The 24,108-nt window shown below is 41.8% G+C and overlaps 2 protein-coding genes across 2 annotated transcripts; both read left to right on the top strand.

Moving 5' to 3' along the window:
• The first annotated feature begins 480 nt into the window (after positions 1-480).
• On the top strand, positions 481-2,900 carry LOC125521811. The gene is made up of 2 exons (XM_048686876.1): positions 481-1,281; positions 1,477-2,900. The coding sequence occupies exons 1-2, from the start codon at positions 1,238-1,240 to the stop codon at positions 2,030-2,032; spliced, it is 600 nt and encodes a 199-aa protein (XP_048542833.1). The 5' UTR covers positions 481-1,237; the 3' UTR covers positions 2,033-2,900.
• A 14,052-nt stretch (positions 2,901-16,952) lies between these two features.
• Positions 16,953-23,886, top strand: LOC125523086. Its single transcript, XM_048688132.1, has 6 exons — positions 16,953-17,251; positions 17,870-17,971; positions 18,069-18,231; positions 18,307-18,365; positions 18,530-18,734; positions 23,351-23,886. Exons 2-6 carry the CDS (start codon positions 17,870-17,872, stop codon positions 23,362-23,364), a joined length of 543 nt encoding a protein of 180 aa, XP_048544089.1. The 5' UTR covers positions 16,953-17,251; the 3' UTR covers positions 23,365-23,886.
• Positions 23,887-24,108: the final 222 nt, after the last annotated feature.

Below are 24,108 nucleotides of genomic sequence, written 5' to 3'. Positions count from 1 at the left end.
CATGCCGTTTCTGAAGATCAGGCGGCATTAACAAGCAAGGAGCTGGCTTAAAAAGCTCCGGCCTGAGGGCTTTGAGTAAATAGTACAGCCCCGACGAGCACGCGGCAAGCGGCATTGTACTGAGATTGTCCACATGCAAAACAATGAGCTTGATTACCTCTATGGGGAGCGAATTCCAGCCACTCTTTCAGCGGACGCTACTCGGTTCTACCATTGTTAGTGCTTGGGTTTCGGACGAGGGAGGAGGCACCTTAGCAGGGATGGAAGATTGGACGAGGGGGGAGGCTCCTTAGCGGGGATGGAAGAGCGGACAAAGATGGAGAAGCGAATATGTGTTGCGGGAAGTGGACAGGTGATGATGACTATAGCACGCCGCTTGACTTACGAGACACATACCAGCAGCATAGGGTCATATCAAAGTCAGACAACTTGCTTGAGTGATCACAGTACTAGTACTCCCTACAGTACCTGCTACTATGCCCTAACTTGCTTGAGTAGAGTAGTAGTGGAGTAGGACTCTGCTCTACTACTAGCACCGGAGGAGTAGTATGTTCTAATATAAAATAGTTACAAACTTCAATGCCCGAGCGTGGAACGACTATGAACCTCCATCGGTGCTAACTCCAATCCTGCAAGTCATGGATTTGTTTCTTTTTAACTTTCTGTACGAATCTGTAGCTAGCTTGCAAGTCACATGCACTGTACTGACAGTGGAACCCACAGAGTACTTAGAATACAAGATTAAGGATGCAATTAACTTTTTATAGAGGGAGAATCATACACGCAATTAACTCAAATGGATTGGACGTGACTCTATTATTCTCCAACGGCAACCGGCAAATTTCTTCCCGCGGGCCGGAGTAGGTTTCTCGGTTTGCATGCGGGTTTAACGGAGGGGTTTGATGGAGGCAAGGAGGCGTGTTCAGCCGGGCGTGCAGTGGACGGTGCAGTACTATTCGATTTAACAACTACGTACAACTAGTATATTATAAAAAACAAAGAAGAGTAGTAGAGATAGAGATAAGAATAGAGACTAGGGAGGAGCACCATCTACTGCTTCGTGGGCTACTCCTACGCTCCATTCGGCGGCCGCAACGTCCCCTACAGCCATTCCCTCCTGCGCTCCATTCGGCAGGCGCTGTTGAAATTTGGGGAGCGCACTCTCGCGACTGCTAGCAGCGACGACTTCACCGACGATGACTTCTTCCCCGACCTCGGCAACCTCTTCCTCAACGATATGGGCGACAACCTCAACGACAATGGTGTTGCTCCCGTTGCACCGTATGTGTTTCTGTCCTTCCTGTTTGAAATCATGGTAGAATTCATGTTTCTAGTCTGTGTCCTAGATTCGATCTGTTTATCTACTATGCTAGTCCACATGATTAGTTTAATCTCTGTTATAGCCGCCATAATTTATTTTGTAGAAATCTCGTAGTAACTTACTCATATATTCAACTGGCGGAACGTCCCCTACAGCCACTCCCGTTTCATGGACGGCCTGGTCGATGCCTCCAAGGAGCCCTTCGTCTACTGCTATGAGTGCCCGATGTCGTTTTGGGGCTCGCCGGCACACATCGTGCATCACCTGACGCAGGCGTGCGGCGATCACTACTGGCCCTTGGCGAAGAACATCAAGTACAAGACGTGCTACCCGTTCACCGTGCCGGAGTCGCTGGAGGATCAGCGCCGCCTGCTAGTCTCAGAGGAGGACGGCAGCGTCTTCCTCTTGATCCTGGCCATCGGCAAGGCCCGCGCAGGCCGCCGCCACATCTCTGTAGTGTGCGTCAGGGGCAACGCCGCTGACACTGACACTGACACGAGGCCGATGTACGGGTGCGTGCTCACTATTACTACCCCTCGGAGGTACGTGGGCGGCGACACTGGCTACATCAAGCTGACTTGGACTCTGCCGAGATGGGACCTTCCCGCCGATGTGGACATGGAAGATGCATGGTATTATTTGACCTCCAACAATGTGCATGGGGACTCCAAGGAGGTTCATCTGGACATCTGCATTACTAAGTTAAACTAGTCGTCTACCCGTGCATTCGCACGGGCTAGTAAGAAATGGCGAAAAAACTTCATAAATACGTCTTTGAAGTATCGAGTTATACTTATGATTTGGCATGGAATATTTACTACAATAGTCACCTTGATTGAGCGATATATGTATGCATTGTGACTATGTTTTTTATTCTTATCTCTCTGTTGACTTGTAATTATTTAAGCATTACTCACGGGATGATATTGCTTCATCTATGCCAATTGAATTGTTAGAATCTGTTTGGGATTGCTACATGTACCACTGGAATGCATGTCTTCTAACACAGTTTTTTGAGACATGGCCTATCTTTTGGATCCATACATATAATAAATGAATGTATATATTTTTATGGCTGGTAATTTGCAACATTGTAAATAATAATTAATTGTACAGTCGATGAAGACATGTCATGTTGTAGCACATTGGACACCATTACGTTGTACACTTTAAAAATATTTTATCTCAACTCTCACTTGCCTTATAATATATTGTTAATCTGTTTTGATCTTTCTCTTAACTATTTTTATTGATTTCTAAAAATTAGAGAGCAACTATGGAAATTCCTTTATGTCGTACTTTTGAAGTACATGTATATACACAGTGTAAGGATTATGTCTCTAAAAGATATTACTAAAAACAACTTCTACGTGTACATGAAGGAGTTAATAAAATTCACATATTTATATTCGTGTTATAAATTCTGAATCATCATCCATGGTTAAAATTTGAGGGAACAAACGTGTTTCTATGTAGAAAAGTAAAATAAACAATAATGGTGTTTTATCATACTTGTATCTTCTTCTTTTTTGCATGTTAAATCATACTTGTACATTGCGCCAAGTACCTAATATTATGCTTCCCAAATATTGTAGAGTTGGCCGGTGGATGCTGGATTATCATCCTTCCTTCTCTTTCGCTTCAAACTAAAAATTGAAGTCACGGAGAATATGGACAGCTTTGTAAAAAAAAGATTTAAAATATAATCTCCTACAGGAAACCTGCAGCAGGGTGCACCATAGCTGCAGGAGGATGTCCAACCTAAGGTTGTTATGGAAGGGCTTCAATGTGCTAAAACAGGCGGCAAAATGGGCTTTCCATTGACAGTAACTTAGTGACAGGACTAAATGATATACTTGGGGAATTTTGTGTGTTAGCACATAATTAAGAATGGTATAATCTGGAACTTGTTGCCTCTTAAATTGAAATAAATCTGGTCTCAATGCACACTGTTAGAACTCATTGAAACCAAGAAGAAGGAACACCAAAGCATGAAAAACGTGTGTACCTAGAAAACATAAGATTTGCCCTTCTTTTTCACATGTTGTTGGTAACTTATTTGAAAAATGTAAACGGACTGTGCAAAGATATGGAAAATCAAATCATCTTGTTGTCATGCTGTTTACTTCCATCAGGGCATTTGCCATACATACTTTCAGACATCATTTAGCTTGGTATGTCTGAGGACCATGGTCCACCAACTGAGCAGGTGGCTATAAAGTTCATTCTCGCCTTTTCTTCCACGGAACATTAATCATTAAAATAAAGCTCATGGATGAAAAGCCAACTCATCCTTTTGGTGGTTATGAGAAAACGGAATTTTTATACCTCGTTTCCATGTCGCATTCACATATATTCAATCGGTGGTAGACATCATTTAATCTCTAGTCCTTATTGCATCTTTCTTTGTAAACATCCAAACAGCATACTGGGATGATGTGAGGGTGTATCTTACCATGTTGTCCTCAGTATTGATTATTCTACCAAGATTAATTGCCTAACACGGTATGTCTGACCTCACTACAGCCGCCACTGCTACCGGTTTTGTTGATGAACACATGATTTATATGGTTGACATCCTTGTTGATCTTTCTACTCCTGTAGGCATTCAAAATTTGTCCAGTCTTCATGGGTATAAAGCGCGCCATTAGGATAATCAACATATGCATAATCAAGAACATGGGCGTCATGTGAACGCCATCCTAGATCAAAAAAAAGTGAGTTCAGGCGTCTGGGTTGAAACGCTCATGTATTCGCTAAGACTGAAGATCAGAATTCAAGTCATGGCTTGCACTACCTTAAGCACGGCTGAGCGCAAAATACCGACCTGCTGCTGGTACTTGTTTTTGTTCAGTCCAGGGCACATGTTGATCCCCAACTCCTCGTGCATGAGACATGGTCGGGTGCTGATCAAACCTGCAGGTCACGTGGACACATCAAATCAAAGTTCCTTCTGTGTGTGGCCTTGGCAGGTATCCAAAACAGATATAATTTCTAATCAAACATGTTCTACCTCCTTGAAGTTGTCCTAGCTGCACTGGTTGTTTGTGTCTTTGCATCATGGCTTGGCAATGTCCAGCGCTACTCGCTGGCCTAAAATCTCTTCCACCTCCGTGCATATCAATCTGTCTTCTGCAGATCTATCTCACCCAAGTGAGAACAGGGAAAGGCACCAAGAGGACACATGGATATCCATAATGGAATTAGAAGGCAATAGATAAGCACAGACATAAGTACCGATATGTGTTTCATGACGTGCTCTCTTGACCTATTAAAGGAATCACAAACTAATCAAAAGAAAGGTACATAGATAAGCGAGTCTCTAGGTCTGGCCTCTTGGATGTGTACGTTGATGAACCACCAATATGCATACAAGAAAAGTATCCCATCGGCTGGGGTCATGATCTGCTAGAAATGGCCGGCGGTTGACGTGGGCTTGCAATCCAAACGGGAGATGTGCCTTAGATCGATGATTTTTATGATCTCGTCGACCTGCAATGTGGCGGAGCCGTGCCCATGCAGAAGGAGACTTCGTAGTATATTGGGAGGAGGCTCATAGAGGAACCGAGGCAGCATAGACTAAACCATGCATAATGTTGACCTCACAGCCTCGCAAGATGATGTTTGAGATGTCCATATAGATGGCAGCTGCTATGGCCGTGAACTCTATGAGGGAGGGCGCTTGTGTTGGCTTCTACCTAGATTATATAGTAAGATCGAGCGGAGGTGGACGTCATCGAAGAGAAGAAGACATCGGGGGATGGAAGGGGATAGGAAGGAGAAATATTGCGTGAAGATTCTGTAGGAAAAATATTGCGTGAGTATTCTGTAGGAAGGATTGATCGCGTGAGTACTCTGTAGGAAGGATTTATCCTGAAGTTTTATAAGAGCACGGTAGATTGTGTTTTCTACAGGTTCCCTAGATTGGTTTGAGTGGAGGTGGAAGTCGTGGAAGAGAAGGAGATTTGTTCTTTTACACGTGGCTCAGATTGTTTTTTTTACAGTAGCGCTATGTTGGTTTTTTTGTAGATTGCAAGGATTATATTGATGGATCTGCACCGTTATAACCCGGTCCCATCAGATGAACGGCCGGTAATTACTAATTAACGTGGTAATTTCTAGGAAGTGACAAATTAGTATAGGTATAGAGGTATAGATAGATAGATAGATAGATAGATAGATAGATAGATGTTGATCATTAGTCTTCGCTCAATGTAATCCGCTGTCTAAGCATGTGGAGACTTCCATGCATGATCTTGCTCTATTGGAGTTCGCGCATGAATAAAAGTGTATCCATTTATGGTTTAGTCTAGAATCTTTCATGTATGAATTTTTACTACAGTACTGGTGAAAGACTTATTATGAACCATTTCTTACATATCCTCTGCCCCCTTCCAAATCATCCTGATTTAATCCCTCCGTCTAGGTGTATAAGGGCATGGTTAATACTTAAATAGTATAGCCAACTATTGACTATAAGTAAGTGCCATGTCATCTATAGCCAACATGTATAACAATGGATACTCAAAAACTAATTCTTGAAGATCATTTCCTATAAAGCACAATAAGAGTTATTTCTTCACAAGTTTTGGATGCAGGTTAAATAGTTGAACGCTTTTGTTTGCAAAAGATATTTTTTTTATCTATTTCATCCGGATGTTTGTGAGCTCTAGAGATGAAATAATATCCGAACAAACCTATCGATACCCGTTACACATGAGATGACCCCCACATCCTTTGTCAAAATAAACAACTCTCCGATCAATGCATTTCACTCTTCCGTGCAACGCACGGGCACCTTACTATAGATTACTACGACCAAAAATTGAACTAACATTATATATAGTACGATAAATGATGATGCATGTCACCTAAAATTATATCATTGAAAACTATGTTCAAATACGAATCCAACCATATTGTTTTTGTTGACATGCACTAACATTTTGTCAGATAAATTTTCAGTCAAATTCAATGGAGGATAAACCACGACCGATGTAGTAGTACTAGTGTAGAGGGCGGCGCTGCACGGGAGTCTTGATACGTCCATTTTGCATCATGCTTTTATATCGATATTTATTGCATTATGGGTTGTTATTTCACGTTATGTCACAATACTTATGGCTATTCTCTCTTATTTTACAAGGTTTACATAAGGAGGGAGAATGTCGGCAGCTGGAATTCTGGGCTGGAAAAGGAGCAAATATTAGAGACTTATTCTGCGCAACTCCAAAAGTCATGAAACTCCACGGAATATCTTAAAATAAATAAAGAAAAATCCTTGCCAAAGATGAAGTCCAGGGGGCCCACACCCTGCTGACGAGGGTGGGGGGCGCGCCCCCCCTCCTAGGGCGCGCCCCCTACCTCGTGGGCCCCTGGTGGGTCTCCGACGTTCATCTTCTGCTATATGAAGTCTTTCGATGAGAAAAAATAAGAGGGAACCTTTCGGGATGAGACTCCGCTGCCACGAGGCGGAACCGAGGCGGAACCAATCTAGAGCTCCGGCAAAGCTGTTTTGCTGGGGATACTTCCCTTCGGGAGGGGGAAATCATCACCATCGTCATCACCAACGCTCCTCTCATCGGGAGAGGGCAATCTCCATCAACATCTTCACCAGCACCATCTCATCTCTAAACCCTAGTTCATCTCTTGTATCCAATTCTTGTTCCAAAGTCCGGGATTGGTGCTAGTAGGTTGCTAGTAGTGTTGATTACTCCTTGTAGTTGATGCTAGTTGGCTTATTTGGTGGAACATCATATGTTCAGATCCTTTTTGCATATTATTACCCCTCTGATTATGAACATGAATATGTTTTGTGAGTAATTACATTTGTTCCTGAGGACAAGGGAGAAGTCTTGCTATTAGTAGTCATGTGAATTTGGTATTCGTTTGATATTCTGATAAGATGTATGTTGTCTAGCCTCTAGTGGTGTTATGTGAACATCGACTACATAACACTTCACCATTATTTGGGCCTAGAGGAAGGCATTAGGAAGTAATAAGTAGATGATGGGTTGCTAGAGTGACAGAAGCTTAAACCCTAGTTTATGTGTTGCTTCGTAAGGGGCTGATTTGGATCCATATGTTTCATGCTATGGTTAGGTTTACCTTAATACTTTTGTTGTAGTTGCGGATGCTTGCAATAGAGGTTAATCATAAGTGGGATGCTTGTTCAAGTAAGAACAGCACCCAAGCACCGGTCCACCCACATATCAAATTATCAAAGTACCGAACGCGAATCATATGAACGTGATGAAAACTAGCTTGACGATATTCCCATGTGTCCTCGGGAGCGCTTTTCCTATTATAAGAGTTTGTTCCGGCTTGTCCTTTGCTACAAAAAGGATTGGGCCACCTTGCTGCACTTTATTTACTTTTTTTACTTATTGCTCGTTACAATTTATCTTGTCACAAAACTATCTGTTACCACTTATTTCAGTACTTGCAGAGAATGCCTTGCTGAAAACCGCTTATCATTTCCTTCTGCTCCTCGTTGGGTTCGACACTCTTACTTATCGAAAGGACTACGATAGATCCCCTATACTTGTGGGTCATCAAGTCTCACCCCGCTCGTGGCGCGGCAGTAAAGCCATCATATCACAAAACCCAACCACTCCCAGTAAAATAAACGGACAAGCAACCATCACATCCCTCCGTCTTTTTTGCATTTCATCTCTCTGCATTTACTTTCTCCGGTTCATCTCGCACACTCGATCCCTAGCTACTACTCCTAGGGCCAGTTCTTTTGGCGGCTTCCCCAGCTTTTCCCATAAGACTAGTCACAATGGAGAGTAACATTAAGGCGCCTCACTCATTTATTTGGGCTTCTAAACTACTACTAGTAGTACCTTCGCCCTGGCTTATTCCTCAGCATTCTTATTTGTGCTAAATTTTGACCAAAGATTTAACTGATAAAATGTTAGTGCATGTGACATGCACTAACATTTCATTAGTTAAATTTATGATCAAAATTTGACACAGATTACAATGGGGACCAATAAACCAGGACGGAGGTAGTAGTTATGGGATTACTAATCTAGAAGCCTAAAAGAACTGGCCCTGGTACTCCTACTAGTAATAGTACTCAAGTTGGAATTCCAATTGCACGACACAACTTGTTAGGCAAAAAATTCGATACAAGGTGTAGGAAGCGGTTTGGGAATTTGCATGCCTTTCTGACCAGTGAGATACTCCGTACAAAGTACGACAGAGAAATAACCAGAGAGAAGGAAGCTAAAAGTAAACAATCAAACGAGCATTTTTGCATTTGTTTTGCATTGAATCGTTTCACAAGCTTGACTAATGTTGTTTTTCTACTTATACAAAAACCGCATCGTAATGTTAAAACGTGCATTTGCACGTACATAAGTAATAGTAGTACTCCCTCCGTCTAGGTGTATAAGCCTTCCATCCTTCTTGGTCACGGTGCACAACCAAAGATGACTTATTGACCTGAACAGAGGGAGTAGCATAGTCTGTAAGCATATATAGAGAGAGACGTGTAGTGCGATAGTAGTATATAGTAAAGTTTGTGCTATGTGCACGTACTTGCAAAATGCGTACGAATACACAAGATTTCCAAACTTTCCCTTTTACATACTTAATTAAGGATGCTAATAATTCCTGAACGTTCGGGACAAAATGCGTACGAATACACAAGATTTCCAAACTTTCCCTTTTACATACTTAATTAAGGATGCTAATAATTCCTGAACGTTCGGGATTTATCATTTGCGTCCCAAAACTAATGAGATCGCCTTACGATACAAAAATTACACTCCTACTAAAAGCCACGGCGCTCGCAGGAGCGCTTGCGGCGCGCAACAAGTGCCCTGGTGCGCGGTCGTTTCCCAGCGCACCGACACAACGCCTCTTCCTCAGCCTCGCAACTCGCGAGGTGCTGATTGGCGGCTTGCCGGCGGGCGAGCGTGATCTCACCGGTGTGGTAATCCGGCGCCAACAGGTACTCCTCCTTGCTGGAAGCGTGCACCCGGTCCACGTACCGCCAAGCGTAGATGAGGCGCTTGGGCCCGACTGCACTCAGGGCTTCAGCACGGGCGTCCTCCGCCACCCTCTGATACGTCTCCAACGTATCTATAATTTTTTATTGTTCCATGCTATTATATTATCTATTTTGGATGTTTATGGACTTTATTTTACACTTTTATATTATTTTTGGGACTAACCTATTAACCTAGAGCCCAATGCCAGTTTCTGTTTTCCCCTTCTTTCAGTGTTTCGAAGAAAACGAATATCAAACGGAGTCCAAACGGAATGAAACCTTCGGGAGAGTTATTTTTGGAACGGAAGCAATCCAGGAGACTTGGAGTGTACGTTAGGGAAGCAACGAGGTGGCCACGAGGCAGGGAGGCGCGCCTGCCCCCTGGGCACGCCCCCCACCCTCGTGGGCCCCTCGTGGCTCCCCTTACCGACTTCTTTCTCCTATATATATCCATATACCCTAAAAACATCGATGAACAGAATAGATCGGGAGTTCCGCCGCCGCAAGCCTCTGTAGCCACCAAAAACCAATCGGGACCCTGTTCCGGCACCCTGCCGGAGGGGGGATCCCTCACCGGTGGCCATCTTCATCATCCCGGCGCTCTCCATGACGAGGAGGGAGTAGTTCACCCTCGGGGCTGAGGGTATGTACCAGTAGCTATGTGTTTGATCTCTTTCTCTCGTGTTCTTGAGGTGGTACAAGCTTGATGTATCGCGAGCTTTGCTATTATAGTTGGATCTTATGATGTTTCTCCCCTCTACTCTCTTGTAATGGATTGAGTTTTCCCTTTGAAGTTATCTTATCAGATTGAGTCTTTAAGGATTTGAGAACACTTGATGTATGTCTTGCGTGGGATATCCGTGGTGACAATGGGGTATCCTATTGATTCACTTGATGTATGTTTTGGTGATCAACTTGTGGGTTCCATGACCTTGGGAATCTATGCATAGGGGTCGGCACACGTTTTCGTCTTGACTCTCCGGTAGAAACTTTGGGGCACTCTTTGAAGTTCTTTGTGTTGGTTTGAATAGATGAATCTGAGATTGTGTGATGCATATCGTATAATCATGTCCGCGGATACTTGAGGTGACATTGGAGTATCTAAGTGACATTAGGGTTTTGGTTGATTTATGTCTTAAGGTGTTATTCTAGTACGAACTCTATGATAGATCAAACGGAAAGAATAGCTTCATGTTATTTTACTACAGACTCTTGAATAGATCGATCAGAAAGGATAACTTTGAGGTGGTTTTGTACCCTACAATAATCTCTTCGTTTTTTCTCCGCTATTAGTGACTTTGGAGTGACTCTTTGTTGCATGTTGAGGGATAGTTATATGATCCAATTATGTTATTATTTTTGAGAGAACTTGCACTAGTGAAAGTATGAACCCTAGGCCTTGTTTCCTAGCATTGCAATACCATTTGTGCTCACTTTTACCATTAGTTACCTTGCTGTTTTTATATTTCAGATTACAAAAACCTATATCTACCATCCATATTGCACTTGTATCACCATCTCTTCACCGAACTAGTGCACTTATACAATTTACCATTGTATTGGGTGTGTTGGGGACACAAGAGACTCTTTGTTATTTGGTTGCAGGGTTGCTTGAGAGAGACCATCTTCATCCTACGCCTCCCACGAATTGATAAACCTTAGGTCATCCACTTGAGGGAAATTTGCTACTGTCCTACAAACCTCTGTACTTGGAAGCCCAACAACGTCTACAAGAAGAAGGTTGCATAGTAAACATCAAGCTCTTTTCTGGCTCCATTATCGGGGAGGTTAGTGCTTGAAGGTATATCTTTATATCTTGCAATCGAATCTTTTAGTTTCTTGTTTTATCACTAGTTTAGTTCATAAAAGAAAACTACAAAAAAATGGAATTGAGGGTACCTCATATGCTTCATCTTTTTAATGTCTTCTGTGAAAATAAGGATTCTGATAATTGTTCTCAATTGCTAGAGGAAGAATGCATTAAAATGTTTGGCACTAAATCTTTGAATGATGAGCATGATTGCAATGTTGTTAGTATGAATTCTTTGAATACCCATGATGATAATGATATGCAAAGCCACAAGCTTGGGGATGCTATGTTTGATGAAGATGATATGTTTAGTCCCCCAAGTTTTGATGAGCAAATTTATTATGATGAAAGCATGCCTCCTATTTATGATAATTATTATGATGACATGTATGCTATAAAGAATAATGATAACCATAAAGCTTGTCATCATAATTTTCAATTGGATTATGCCTCACGTGATAGTTACTTTCTTGAATTTGCTCCCACTACTATTCATGAGAACAAATTTGCTTATGTGGAGAGTAATAAAATTTCTATGCAAGTAGATCATGAAAAGAATGCTTTATGTGCTGGTTATATGGTTGAATTCATTCATGATGCTACTGAAAATTATTATGACAGAGGAACATATGCTTGTAGGAATTGCAATAATATCAAGTTTCCTCTCTATGTGTCAAAAATCTTGAAGTTATGCTTGTTTTGCCTTCCTATGCTAGTTGATTATTGTTCCCTAAGTTGTTTGCTCACAAAATACCTATGCATAGGAAGTGGGCTAGACTTAAATGTGCTTGCCATGTGTTTCATGATGCTCTCTTTATGTTTCAATTCTTATCTTTTATGTGAGCATCATTGAAATCATCATGCCTAGCTAGGGGCGTTAAACATTAGCGCTTGTTGGGAGGCAACCCAATTTTATTTTTGTTCCTTGCTTTTCATTCTTGTTTAGTAATAAATAAATCATCTAGCCTCTGGTTATATGTGGTTTTATATTTTAATTAGTGTTTGTGCCAAGTAAGACCTATAGGATCTTCTTGGATGATAATTATTTGATCTTGCTGAAAAAGATAGAAACTTTCTGCTCACTAAAACAATTGTTAAAAATCACCAGAAAGTGATAAAATACTGATTCCAATTGAAGTAGATCAATAATAAAATTATCTAGGTCTTCCTATTTTGGCAGATTTTTTCGAGTTCCAGAAGTTTGCGTTTGATGCAGATTACTACAGACTGTTCTGTTTTTAACAGATTCTGTTTTCTATGTGTTGTTTGCTTATTTTGATGAATCTATGAGTAGTATCGGAGGGTATGAACCATAAATAAGTTGGAATGCAGTATATATTACAGCAATATGAATTTAGAATGAGTTCACAACAGTACCTACGTGGTGATTTATTTTCTTATACTAACGGAGCTTACGAGTTTTCTGTTAAGTTTTGTGTTGTGAAGTTTTCAAGTTTTGGGTAAAGATTCGATGGACTATATAAGGAATGGCAAGAGCCTAAGATTGGGGATGTCCAAGGAACCCCAAGGTAATATTCAAGGACAACCAAGAGCCTAAGCTTGGGGATGCCCCGGATGGCATCCCCTCTTTCGTCTTCGTTCATCGGTAACTTTACTTGGAGCTATATTTTTATTCACCACATGATATGTGTTTTGCTTGGAGCATCATTTTATTTTGTTAGTATTTGCTTGCTGTTATTTATAATAATGTTTTGCATCTCTATTTTCAATAAAAATGTCAAGGATAGCCTTTACCATGCTTATATTGCAAGTATACATGTTGTTGTTTCAAAACAGAAAGTTTATCGCTGTTGCAAAAATTCCCTAGAAAAGCCAGAATATGATAAATATTGAATTTTTTTTGCATAATAAGCTCTGATAAATTTTCTACAGTGTGGTAGAATTTCATAATGTTTGGAGTTAGGGAAGTATGATGAATCTTGCATTCTTTACAGACTGTACTGTTTTGGCAGATTGCTGTTATGTTTGCATTGTTTGCATATGTTTGCTTGTTTAATGATTCTATTTGAGGATAGGAGTATTAAATATGCAGAGATATTTAGTATGCAATGTTGAATAATAATTTTTGTGATTTTCTACAGTAGAGAATGATAAGGTTTTTGCATTGGTTTATACTAACTTATCTCACGAGTTCTTGTTGAGTTTGGTGTGGATGAAACTTTCGAGATTTAGGAAACCGTGATATAAAAGAAATTAAGGAGACGCAAAAGTTCATGCTTGGGGATGCCCAAGGCACCCCAAGATAATATTTCAAGCAGTCTCAAGCATCTAAGCTTGGGGATGCCCGGTTGAGCCTAAGTTTTTGCTTCTTCACATGATGAGTGCTATCCTTGAAATGTCGTTTTATTTTGTTTTGCTTGCTGTTTGAATAATATACCAAGATCTGAAATTCTTAAGTGTTAGAGAGTCTTCACATAGTTACATAATTATTCGACTACTCATTGATCTTCACTTATATCTTTCAGAGTAGTTTGTCATTTGCTCTAGTGCTTCACTTATATCCTTTTAGAGCACGACAGTGGTTTTATTTTGTAGAAATAGATGAACTCTCATGCTTCACTTATAATATTTTGAGAGTCTTTAGAACAGCATGGTAATTTGCTTTGGTTATAAAACTAGTCCTAATATGATGGGCATCCAAGAGGGATATAATAAAAACTTTCATATAAAGTGCATTGAATACTATGAGAAGTTTGATTCCTTATGATTGTTTTGAGATATGAAGATGGTGATATTAGAGTCATGCTAGTGGAGTAGTTGTGAATTTGGGAGATACTTGTGTTAAAGTTTGTGATTCCCGTAGCATGCATGTATGGTGAACCGTTATGTGATGAAGTCGGAGCATGATTTATTTTTTGATTGTCTTCCTTATGAGTGGCAGTCGGGGATGAGCGATGGTCTTTTCCTACCAATCTATCCCCCTAGGAGCATGCGCGTAGTTCTTGGTTTTTGATGAGTTGTAGATTTTTTTAATAAGTATATGGGTTCTTTATGACTAATGTTGAGTCCATGGATTATACGCACTCTCACCCTTCCACCATTGCTAGCCTCTCTAATACCGCGCACCTTTCGCCGGTACCATACACCCACCATATACCTTCCTCAAAACAGCCATTATACCTACCTATCATGGCATTTCCATAGCCATTCCGAGATATATTGCCATGCAACTTACCACCGTTCCGTTTATTATGACACGCTCCATCATTGTCATATTGCTTTGCATGATCATGTAGTTGACATCGTATTTGTGGCAAAGACACCTTCATAATTCTTTCATACATGTCACTCTTGATTCATTGCATATCCCGGTACCCCGCCGGAGGCATTCATGTAGAGTCATATTTTTTTTCTAAGTATCGAGTTGTAATTCATAAGTTGTAAATAAATAAAAGTGTGATGATCATCATTATTAGAGCATTGTCCCAGTGAGGAAAGGATGATGGAGACTATGATTCCCCCACAAGTCGGGATGAGACTCTGGACCAAAAAAAAGGCCATAAAAAGAGAAAAGATCCAAATAAAAAAAATAAAAAAAATGAGAGAATAAGAGAGAAGGGACAATGCTACTATCCTTTTACCACACTTGTGCTTCAAAGTAGCACCATGATCTTCATGATAGAGAGTCTCCTATGTTGTCACTTTCATATACTAGTGGGAATTTTACATTATAGAACTTGGCTTGTATATTCCAATGATGGGCTTCCTCAAAATGTCCTAGCTCCAAAATGACCGATTTTAACTAGAATAGCTCTAAAATGACCTACACTTCCCATTTTGTCCTCCAAAATGACATGACTACCTAGGTTAGCTCAAAAATGACCTATACATAGCTTCTTCAGTTCATTTATGACATACTTAGCATACTTAGGTCAAAAAATGGCATGATAATCTTTGTTACCTCCAAAATGACATAGAATTAGCTTATTTTCCTCGAAAATGGCATAATAACCTTACTAAGCTCCAAAATGACCTAAATACCTAGCTTAGCTCTAAAATGACCTACACTTAGCATTTTTACCTAGCTTAGCTAAAAATGGCATTTTTACCTACCTTAGTTAGAAGAAGAAGATAAAAAAGAGAAGAGGAGAAAAATAAAGAGAAAAAAATTATATATATATATGTGAAATTCTGTGAAATTGATTGAATTTAAGAAAAAAAACTGGGGCTATACAGGCACTTTGCCGTCTACTGGCAGACGACAAAGACCTTTGCTATCAGCCAGCAGATGGCAAAGCTGCCACGTGTCAGCTACCTGTGCAACCTGGGGTGCACTGGGCTTGCCTATATGGCATGCTTTGCCGTCTACTGGCAGACAACAAAGACCTTTGCATCTTTGCCGTCTGCTAGCAGACGACAAAGCATGCCACGTGTCAAGTACCTGGGGGGCATCTGGGCTGGCCTATTTGGGCACTTTGCCGTCTGCTGGCAGACGGCAAAGCATGGCGTTAACCCCTTAACAGATCTAAGCTGCCACGTTTGCCGTCCAGGCCCTTTACCGTCTGCTGGTGGACGGCAAAGATCTTTGCATCTTTGTCGTCTGCCAGCAGACGGCAAAGAGCTCTTTGACGTAGTTTGTTCTGCCGGATGTGTTTCCGTCTGCTGGCTGACGGCAAAGGCCTTTGCCATCCGCCAGGCATGCCTTTGCCATCAGCCATGGCAGACGGCAAAGTGCATGATTCCTGTAGTGACGATGAAATTGCATGAGTTGTTTTAGAAGTTCCCGATGGATCCTTTGTATTCCCGAAGTCTGACATTTACCTGATGACCATGTCAATGCTATCCCGAAGCATGTATGTGGTACTCCGATCATCAAGAAGAACATTGGAAGCGTGATGCTAATTTTTTCTTGATCAATTATCCAAACACCGTTGTATGGGTAAACCTCATAATTCCTTGCCGCTTGTCTAAGTGGTTACATACTTGGAGCCCTAACTTGTAAATCATTCTATGCCTTTCCTTGGGAAGGATATACACCTAATACTCGTGTATACACATTTTCCTTTTCATTGTTTTGTTTAAACCAGATAATCACTCTTTTCTTTTTCATTGTTTTGTTTAACCTTTCTTGTGATTTATATGAGCTAAGTAGTAATAATTCTTTGCTTATGTAAGCACCTCGGTGTACAACTCTGTCAGTAAGACCCTGTTACTACTGTTGATGACATCCCGGTAACCGTCGATGGACGAGAACTTTGCCTATTGGTCTGCCTCGTTACTGCGAGCAGGAAAATGGTTCCCTTCGTCCCTCACCCTTGGTACCAACATTGTTGCCAACATTACTGACAGGCTATCCTTTGACATAGCGCTGCTGCTCCGGCTCCCCGACCGACCTGCTCGGTGAGCTCCTCTGGCGCGCCGCCTCCCCACGGTCGCCTGGGCGGCGATGCAACTCCTCTGCTCCACCTAAGAGACGAGGAAAAGGGGATCAGGATAAGGTTTTTTTTAGAGAAAATGATAACGAAGCGGTCGGTTGATTTCAGACCTTGTCAGTTTTTTTTTTGCGGGTAGACCTTGTCAGTTAGCGCGTGCGCTCAGCGCGAGGAAATTGTGCAGCTGCACGATTAAGTATTTGGATACTTTATTAGTAGGTAGGTAAAGAAACCCCTAAAAAAGGTAAAAGAAGGGCCTATCCCTCAGCTTAAAATTGCAGACAAAATGGCCTTCGGCCCGAGAAAATGATTGGTCCGGCCCAAGAAAATGACTGGTCCGGCCCAAGAAAATGATTGGTCCGGCCCAAGAAAATGACTGGTCCGGCCCAAGAAAATGATTGGTCCGGCCCAAGAAAATGACTGGTCCGCTCTGTCTCCCGACGCTCGATTTCCCCCCCTCGAGGGTTTCCTCCGCCGCCAGGTTGCAGCCCCTGCGTCGCCCGTACCTCTCCTACTCCCTCCGACGACCGGCGCCATCCCCGCCACCCCGCAGGAGCCGGCGAGCGCGGCCCCACGCTCCCATCTCGCCGGCACAAGCATTCATCCGTCCCGCCTCCTCCCCCTCCCGACGGCCCCGACGCGCCCATCCCGCCGGCCACCCCCTTCCTCCGCCGTCCCCAACGAGCCGATCCCGCCGGTCGCAGCTCTTCTTGCACCGCTTCCTGGTGAGCCTCTCGTCCTTCGGTTTTTGTTCTGTTCTGGTTCCTCTCCTGTACATGGAACGATGGAAGTTGGATAAGATGGATGTATGCAGATGCTTAGTACATGATTTGCGTGATGGATGGATCAATGGGGCTAGGTTTTTCGTAGATGGATGGATGAATGGACATGTAAATTATTATTTTTGGTTACTGTGAATGCTCAATGCAACTGTAAAGGGAATATGGCTTGTTTAAAAAAAAATATTGTGATTACTCAATGCAACTGCCAATGGTTCTTTCTTGCTTCTGCTGTGTGCTAATTTGAATGCTATTTTTAATGTGAATGCAATCGCCAATGGTACCGTCAACACTCAGTTTTGGAATCAAAAGCTGAAAAGAACTGTGCCTGGTTCTTCTTCCAGAAACCTAGTTTTGCATCCAGCTTTTACTGCTCCACTCGCTAGCAGTTTCTTTAGTGTACCATCAAAGAAATTGTCATCTGATTCATGTCCTCATCCTCAGTTCCACCATCTTTGCTACTGATATGGCAACATTGTAACGAATTCTTCAAATTTGTGTGTCATCTGAAACAAAGCTAACTTGTTCCAATCTTTTGTGACATTTTCCGTTCTCCTTCTTTAGATGGCGTCATGCGAAACCTTGAGGGCAAGACCTCAGAGATATTTCCCACAGATTTGTCTGACATATGACCATATGGAGCATATGGTGAAGTTTCATGGCCGGGTTAGTCTCCCCCTCCTTTGATTTAATCTTCATTTGTGGACATTGATTTGAATAATTGAATCTGGACTGAAGCCTGTCTTTCTATTTCTTTTTGCAGACTGCTGGTCTCAAGAGGTCTGAAGAAGTGGAGGACTATTTTGATATTCAGTTTCTAACTGCTGAAGACGCCAACCGTGCCTTTAACCATCTCAAGGGCAAGGTACCAAACATGGAGTTCAGTTGGGCGCCGAGGAACATTATCAAAGACAAGCCACCAACTGGTATCAAGAACATTATCAAGAACATCTCGATTGCTCATAAAAAAAATCTTCTTCTCATCCTGTTTTTCCATGTAGGAGTGGTGGATACTTCATTCGTCCCACCAAAATGTGATCTCGATTGCTTTAGTGAGCTGGTAAAATATTCTAAAGATCTTTCCTACCTGAGTACAACTTGCTACTTGAAGACATTTATTATCCGCTAGGTTTTCCTGCCATGTTGTATTAAGCATATGTATTATATCCATGTTTACTTAAGTTAATTGTTGTAGCTAATAAAAAGATGTTTACTTTTGTGCAGCCTTCCCTGCCCATTCCTGCCAATCAGCCATTCCCCACATTCTGGAAGTTGCCGCCTCCACAGCATAAACGGAAGAGAGGTCGACAGTCTCCAGAGCCTCCACGTTCCGCAGAGCGGTATCCCCCAAGTAGTGTTCAGATGGATGAAGTCGACCCACGCCCTCCATTCACAGCGCGCTACTGGGCGCAACTTCGTCCGATATACAGTAAGTTGTCGCAAGTAATTTTAATTATCCGTTTGGTCTATATCTCGGTACCTAACAGAATAGACGAGAAATGAGAATGTTTGAGTAAACATTTGGTACAAAAGAAAATTGAGGGGCACCCTGTAGTGAACTACAGAGCATTTACCTTGCCAAAAAGACAGTTGCATCTAGTCAGTAGGTTAGTTACTTAGTCGTGCATACTTTGAGCAAAACATCGAGTTAGTACTTTGAGCATACTTTCTCATTTCCAAAAATTTTATTATAACCTTCAAGGTTAACCTTCAAACCTCATTCCGGAAGTGAGTTGAGCATAGCTTATAACTTTCCCAATTCCGTGAGTGTATCCAAATTCCATAGACATGTTGAACATAGCTTATAACCTTCAAGCCTGAGTCCAAAAGTGAGTTGGGAAGGTTATAAGCTATGTTCAACATGTGTTTGCCTTAGTCGTGCATACTTTGAGCACCTGATGGAATTGCAAGCCTTGTCACCATGTAAAATCATGATATTTGATCAATGCTGAATCCTACAAGCTAAGTTAACCGGATACTTCTGAAAACTGCCGTATCAGGCATATCGGAAACTCGGATACGTTTTGATACTTCTCAAAACGTATCGGACATGTATCTCCCTATTTTCTGTTTTTCAAATAAATAAATAAAATTCGGATACTTTGGGGATACCTGTGGGATACCTCATGGGCATGTGAAAAGCCTATCTATCCATACCCACGACAGCCACCTCCCTTTTCTCGCCTCATTCTTCCCCACCTCCAGTGCCCAAATGTGACCGATCCTACTCTTCGGCAGCTTCAAATAGAAGTTGCAGCAGCTGAAGGGAACTAGGATCATACTAATGGTGCATTTTCCATGCTTCTATCACCTTATTAGTATTCTTAAGCTGTCATTTTCATATAATCATTATTTCCTATATTTTTTTCAAACCGGGTTCAGGCACAACACATCATGTCAAAACCGGGATTTGACCGAGGAATACCACTAAGAGGGAGTAACTATACCTGGTCTTAAAGAGTTGAGGGACGAAGGTTACACCAACAAAAAGTTTAGGCACAAAAGCCACACTTCGCGATTAGTTGAGGGACGAAAAATGCACTTTTCTCTAATTCTTTTTCTGGTGCTCTTTATATTACCTTGACAGTTCACTTGATTTATCAAAAATGAATAGATTGGAAGGTTCTCAACAAAAATAGACCCAGAATGAACACATTAAAAAGCTAACAAAAAATGTATTGGCTAGTTCACTTGATTTATCAGGCCGAAATATATACACGTAGCTAGGTTGTCTTAATCGTGCAATGTTAATTAGGTGCAATACCACGTAACTTATAATAGCCGGACATCCCGCATCATGGGACCACATGAAGAGCACAGATGAATGGTAAATAATTCGAATCTAATGTCAAGTCACGAGAGTAGGCTTTCCATCAACCACTTTCTCTTGAAGCTGAGCTGAATCTGACACCAGTTGGCCGGAGAGCCTGGCTGTGTCTATCAGATAAACAAGCAACTGCCAAAATGCGTTGTTAGTTGTCCAAATCTTCATTGGTTAAATGTCTTCCGATCTTCCGATTACTTCTTAAAAAACTCGATGGTTTAACTAACCTGAAAAAAATTGGACAAGGGCGATGACGGCATGGATCTGATTACGCTGACTAATTAACTTAACCATTTCGCAATTTTTCTTAACTTAACCAAAGTGCGCGTGTTATTCTAAAAGCAAGTACTATAACAAATGAATTGAACCCGTCTGCTTATTTAAACTTTGAATCGCAAATTTAAAACAATCTTAATTTTCTAAGGCTATGAAAAGGCAGGGTCTGGGCAGGGGAGACCCTGATCTGCCTCTGCCGGCCGCCACCGCAGAAACCCAGGGCTGGTGAGGAGCCACTCCTGCAGCGCGTGCCAAGGGCCAGGCGCCGCTGCTCGCTCGACGATCCTGACGGCGACGCCCGCAGGAGTCAGAATCGGGGTCAGTAGAACACGAGAGGAGCATTTCCTGCTTTCTCCTGCACATTTTAGGTTTTTAGTATCTGAGGGTGATGCAGCTATCACAATGAAGTGACAGATGTGGCACAGAAATCTTGCTCGCTGTCCTGATTAGGTGTTATCCTTTCCCTTTTTAATCACACTGACCCAACTCTTTTGGCCTAATTAGGAGACCGACTGGCTGCAGGCTTGTCCGTTTGTGGCCATATATGAATATTAATGCAAGTGTCACGTAATCTAATTGCCAAGTGTTGTACGGATGAGCCCCTAAAAAAAGTGTTGTATGGATGAGTACGTGAGAAGATACAAGCAATCAATGATTTTTTTTGTCTTATATAATCATGGGGATAAAAACGTCGTCCATCGATCTGCATGGGCTTACGTGAACCTCACACCAACATGATAGATCGTCATAATTATATCATATGCTCCGGAAAAGGGAACATCCTTTATCATCATGCCTATGATGCGTGTGATGGGTCAATTTGTGATGTCTCTGCAGTTATACATAATAACTAGCAGGCAGAGACGCAGCAACACGCCGCGCCTGTCAGGAAGCCTGAGATTGTCTTTGTTATTTTCTTTGATGGAAGAAAATTTAAATAGTTTGCTCAGAATACAGTTGACTGTGTGGAAGTTTTTGATCAAAACAGTTCATTTCAATGCAAACTTCAGTACAACATTTTTCGGGCAGAATTGATGTAAACCCAAATAAATCTCTATCCAAAGCCCTAACTTTTGCTTTGCAACATCAATCGCTGGAATAAACTTTCCAGCCACCTACACAGACACAAAGGAAGCTGCTAGCCTAAGCAGTACACACAGTGCTAAATTCTGAAGCTTATACTCCACATCCACAGTAACCTTCTTCGATTCTATTTAGTACCACGAATGCACCTAAGGTAAAACATAGGATAAGGTGAACTTGTAACCTGCAGGTACTCCGAACATGGATCACTGTTCTTAAAAAAAATTAATGCGAGAGCCTCAGAACACACACATAGGACTACATGTAAAGAAGATTGCCAATTAGAGTGAACAAATCTACTGGCCTGGTGCATGCTATTGGCTAACACCTACTTGGGATCGACGAATAGCAGTCTAGACTTATACGTCATGCAATTTCTGAATAAGTAGGAGGATAATCTCAAATGATTCAATTGAAGCTTTGATCACAAAAAGAACAAAAGATAACTTATGTTCATAGTTCTGCGATCATTAGGGCTACCATATGCTGAACTCAGACATATCAAACATATGTAATATCTGTAAGCTTGAAATTTATGTCGCTTATATGTTGTGGACGCTTTGGCATTTACAGAATAAAGGTGAGGGCAACACCCATTCTTAGATCATGGCATTGGCATAGCTGCAAGATATCAACAAATCAGAAGGGATATCGATAGAAAATATGGACTTAACACAACCCTTTTTCCAAAAAATAGAAATATGAAGACTTGACAGAAATTACCTACTCTGACCAATGGTAATGTGACGGCCACTGTAGTTTGTGAATATAGAATGTTGCAAGAACATATAATGCTAGAAAAAGATTATAACATCGGAACTGCATCACTGTGTACAGGAAGAAACTGGCAACCATCTATCTAGCAAGCAGACTACCAAGTGGGGTATTTGCAAGACACATAGAAAAAAAATACTGTCAGCCAGCAAATGAATGCGAGCAGAACTCCAGAAATACATATCCAGACCCTACGTTATATAGCTAGTGCCTTTCAGGGAGGCAGCTTCGGTGACTTAACTGCATTTGCCTTTGAGTGTGACATGTGGGCCAGTCACCTGTGGGGTCCACGTGTCATGCACTCAAAGGCATGTGCAGTGAGACACTGAAGCTCAATCCCTTTTTTAGTCAGTGCCGCAAATGTTGATAAGAAATAGTTTTAGTGTACGGACAACTGTAAAGGGATTGGCGTTCACAGGCTAGCTAGCTAGTGACAATGAACTAGCTGAAAGGCCTTGAGAAGCTGTGGTCAGCAGGGCCATTTAGTGCCGATCCATTAGCTTTCTATGTTTTAGGGGATAAGGGAGGACAGTACGGGCGACACCATATATACAGTAATTATTACTAACCAGTTCTGCTTTGCAACAATCTCCATGCTGTGATGCGCCGACCGATGGATGAATGATTTAGAAGCTGTAACTATAGCACTAGTCAGCGCGCACCGGCGTCTTGGCCCTTTTTTTTTCCTTGAATACACACGAGCGTGCGCATCATATATTAAAGCGGAGAGCGGGGAGAAGAGCCCCTCTATATGATTTATGTTGCATTGACATTCACACCTTCACATGGCCCCTGTTTTTCAGTTTTTTAGTGCCTTTTGATCTGGACCAGTTGATCCCAACCTTGTTACTCTCTACTCTTCTTAACATCAATGAAGCCAGTGCACACTAGATCTTTAAAAAAAAAAAAACTGTAGCACTATTCAGCATCTGTAGTTAGTCCATTAGCATCCTATCCTGTAGGGGCGAGACGACAGTAATAATTAACCTGGTTTGAAATAGTCTACTGTCTGTATATCTCCACCATCTGTTTTTTTTTTTGAGAAATATCTCCAGCATCTGTAATGTGTAATCCTGACCCTTTTGCAGGTACCAACATATGAGTGAGTGGCTAGGAGGGTGCCGATGGACATGATTTAGTAGCTGTACTAATCATGATTTCTCTTGATATGGGGGCACCCGTTCCAAGCATTCATTTTTTTTTTGGTAGGACAGGGATTTGGATGGAACCTCTGGTTAGCCTAGAAGACAGAACAAAAGTTTTTGCTGAGCAAACTATGTGCATTGGATCCACGTGATGCTCATTCTTCCACAAGAACCCCAAGTGAACTTTTTGTAGGCCAAAGCTGGATGACAAAGGTCGAAGGAACATATGTCATTTTTTTTGAGAATCACACAAACCTGATCAAACAGGCTGGGTACAATCTTTACTCAGAGTCTCTCTAAGCTCATTTGGCACATCCGCCAACTTAAAAAGTCTGCCCAGTCTAGATGCACGAGCAGCCAGGTCATTGGCCAGCTTGTTTTGGTTCCTCTTCACGTAGGCACTCTTGTGAGAACTGAAAATGTTCAATGTTGAGTTGATGTTAGCTATGATTGGAAAGAGGCTTGATTGATTGGCAGCACCTGGGTTGATCGCCTTGACCAAGGTCATGTAATCGAGCTCCACCTGAATTGGTCCATTATAATATTTCGTCGACGCTTGCAACCCATGCGGCAAAGCTCTTTTTTTTTTTGAGAATCACTCATGCAGCAAAGCTAGTCCTTCAGCCTCTTCCTCAGCCGCACATTGGCCCAATCTGCATCCCATCGAGAAGAACGGCACACCATGACAGTTTCTGACAACA

The sequence above is a fragment of the Triticum urartu genome, chromosome 7 (assembly GCF_003073215.2).
Source record: "Triticum urartu cultivar G1812 chromosome 7, Tu2.1, whole genome shotgun sequence".
NCBI classification, from domain to species: Eukaryota; Viridiplantae; Streptophyta; class Magnoliopsida; order Poales; family Poaceae; genus Triticum; species Triticum urartu.
This window is presented reverse-complemented; position numbering and strand designations above follow the sequence as displayed.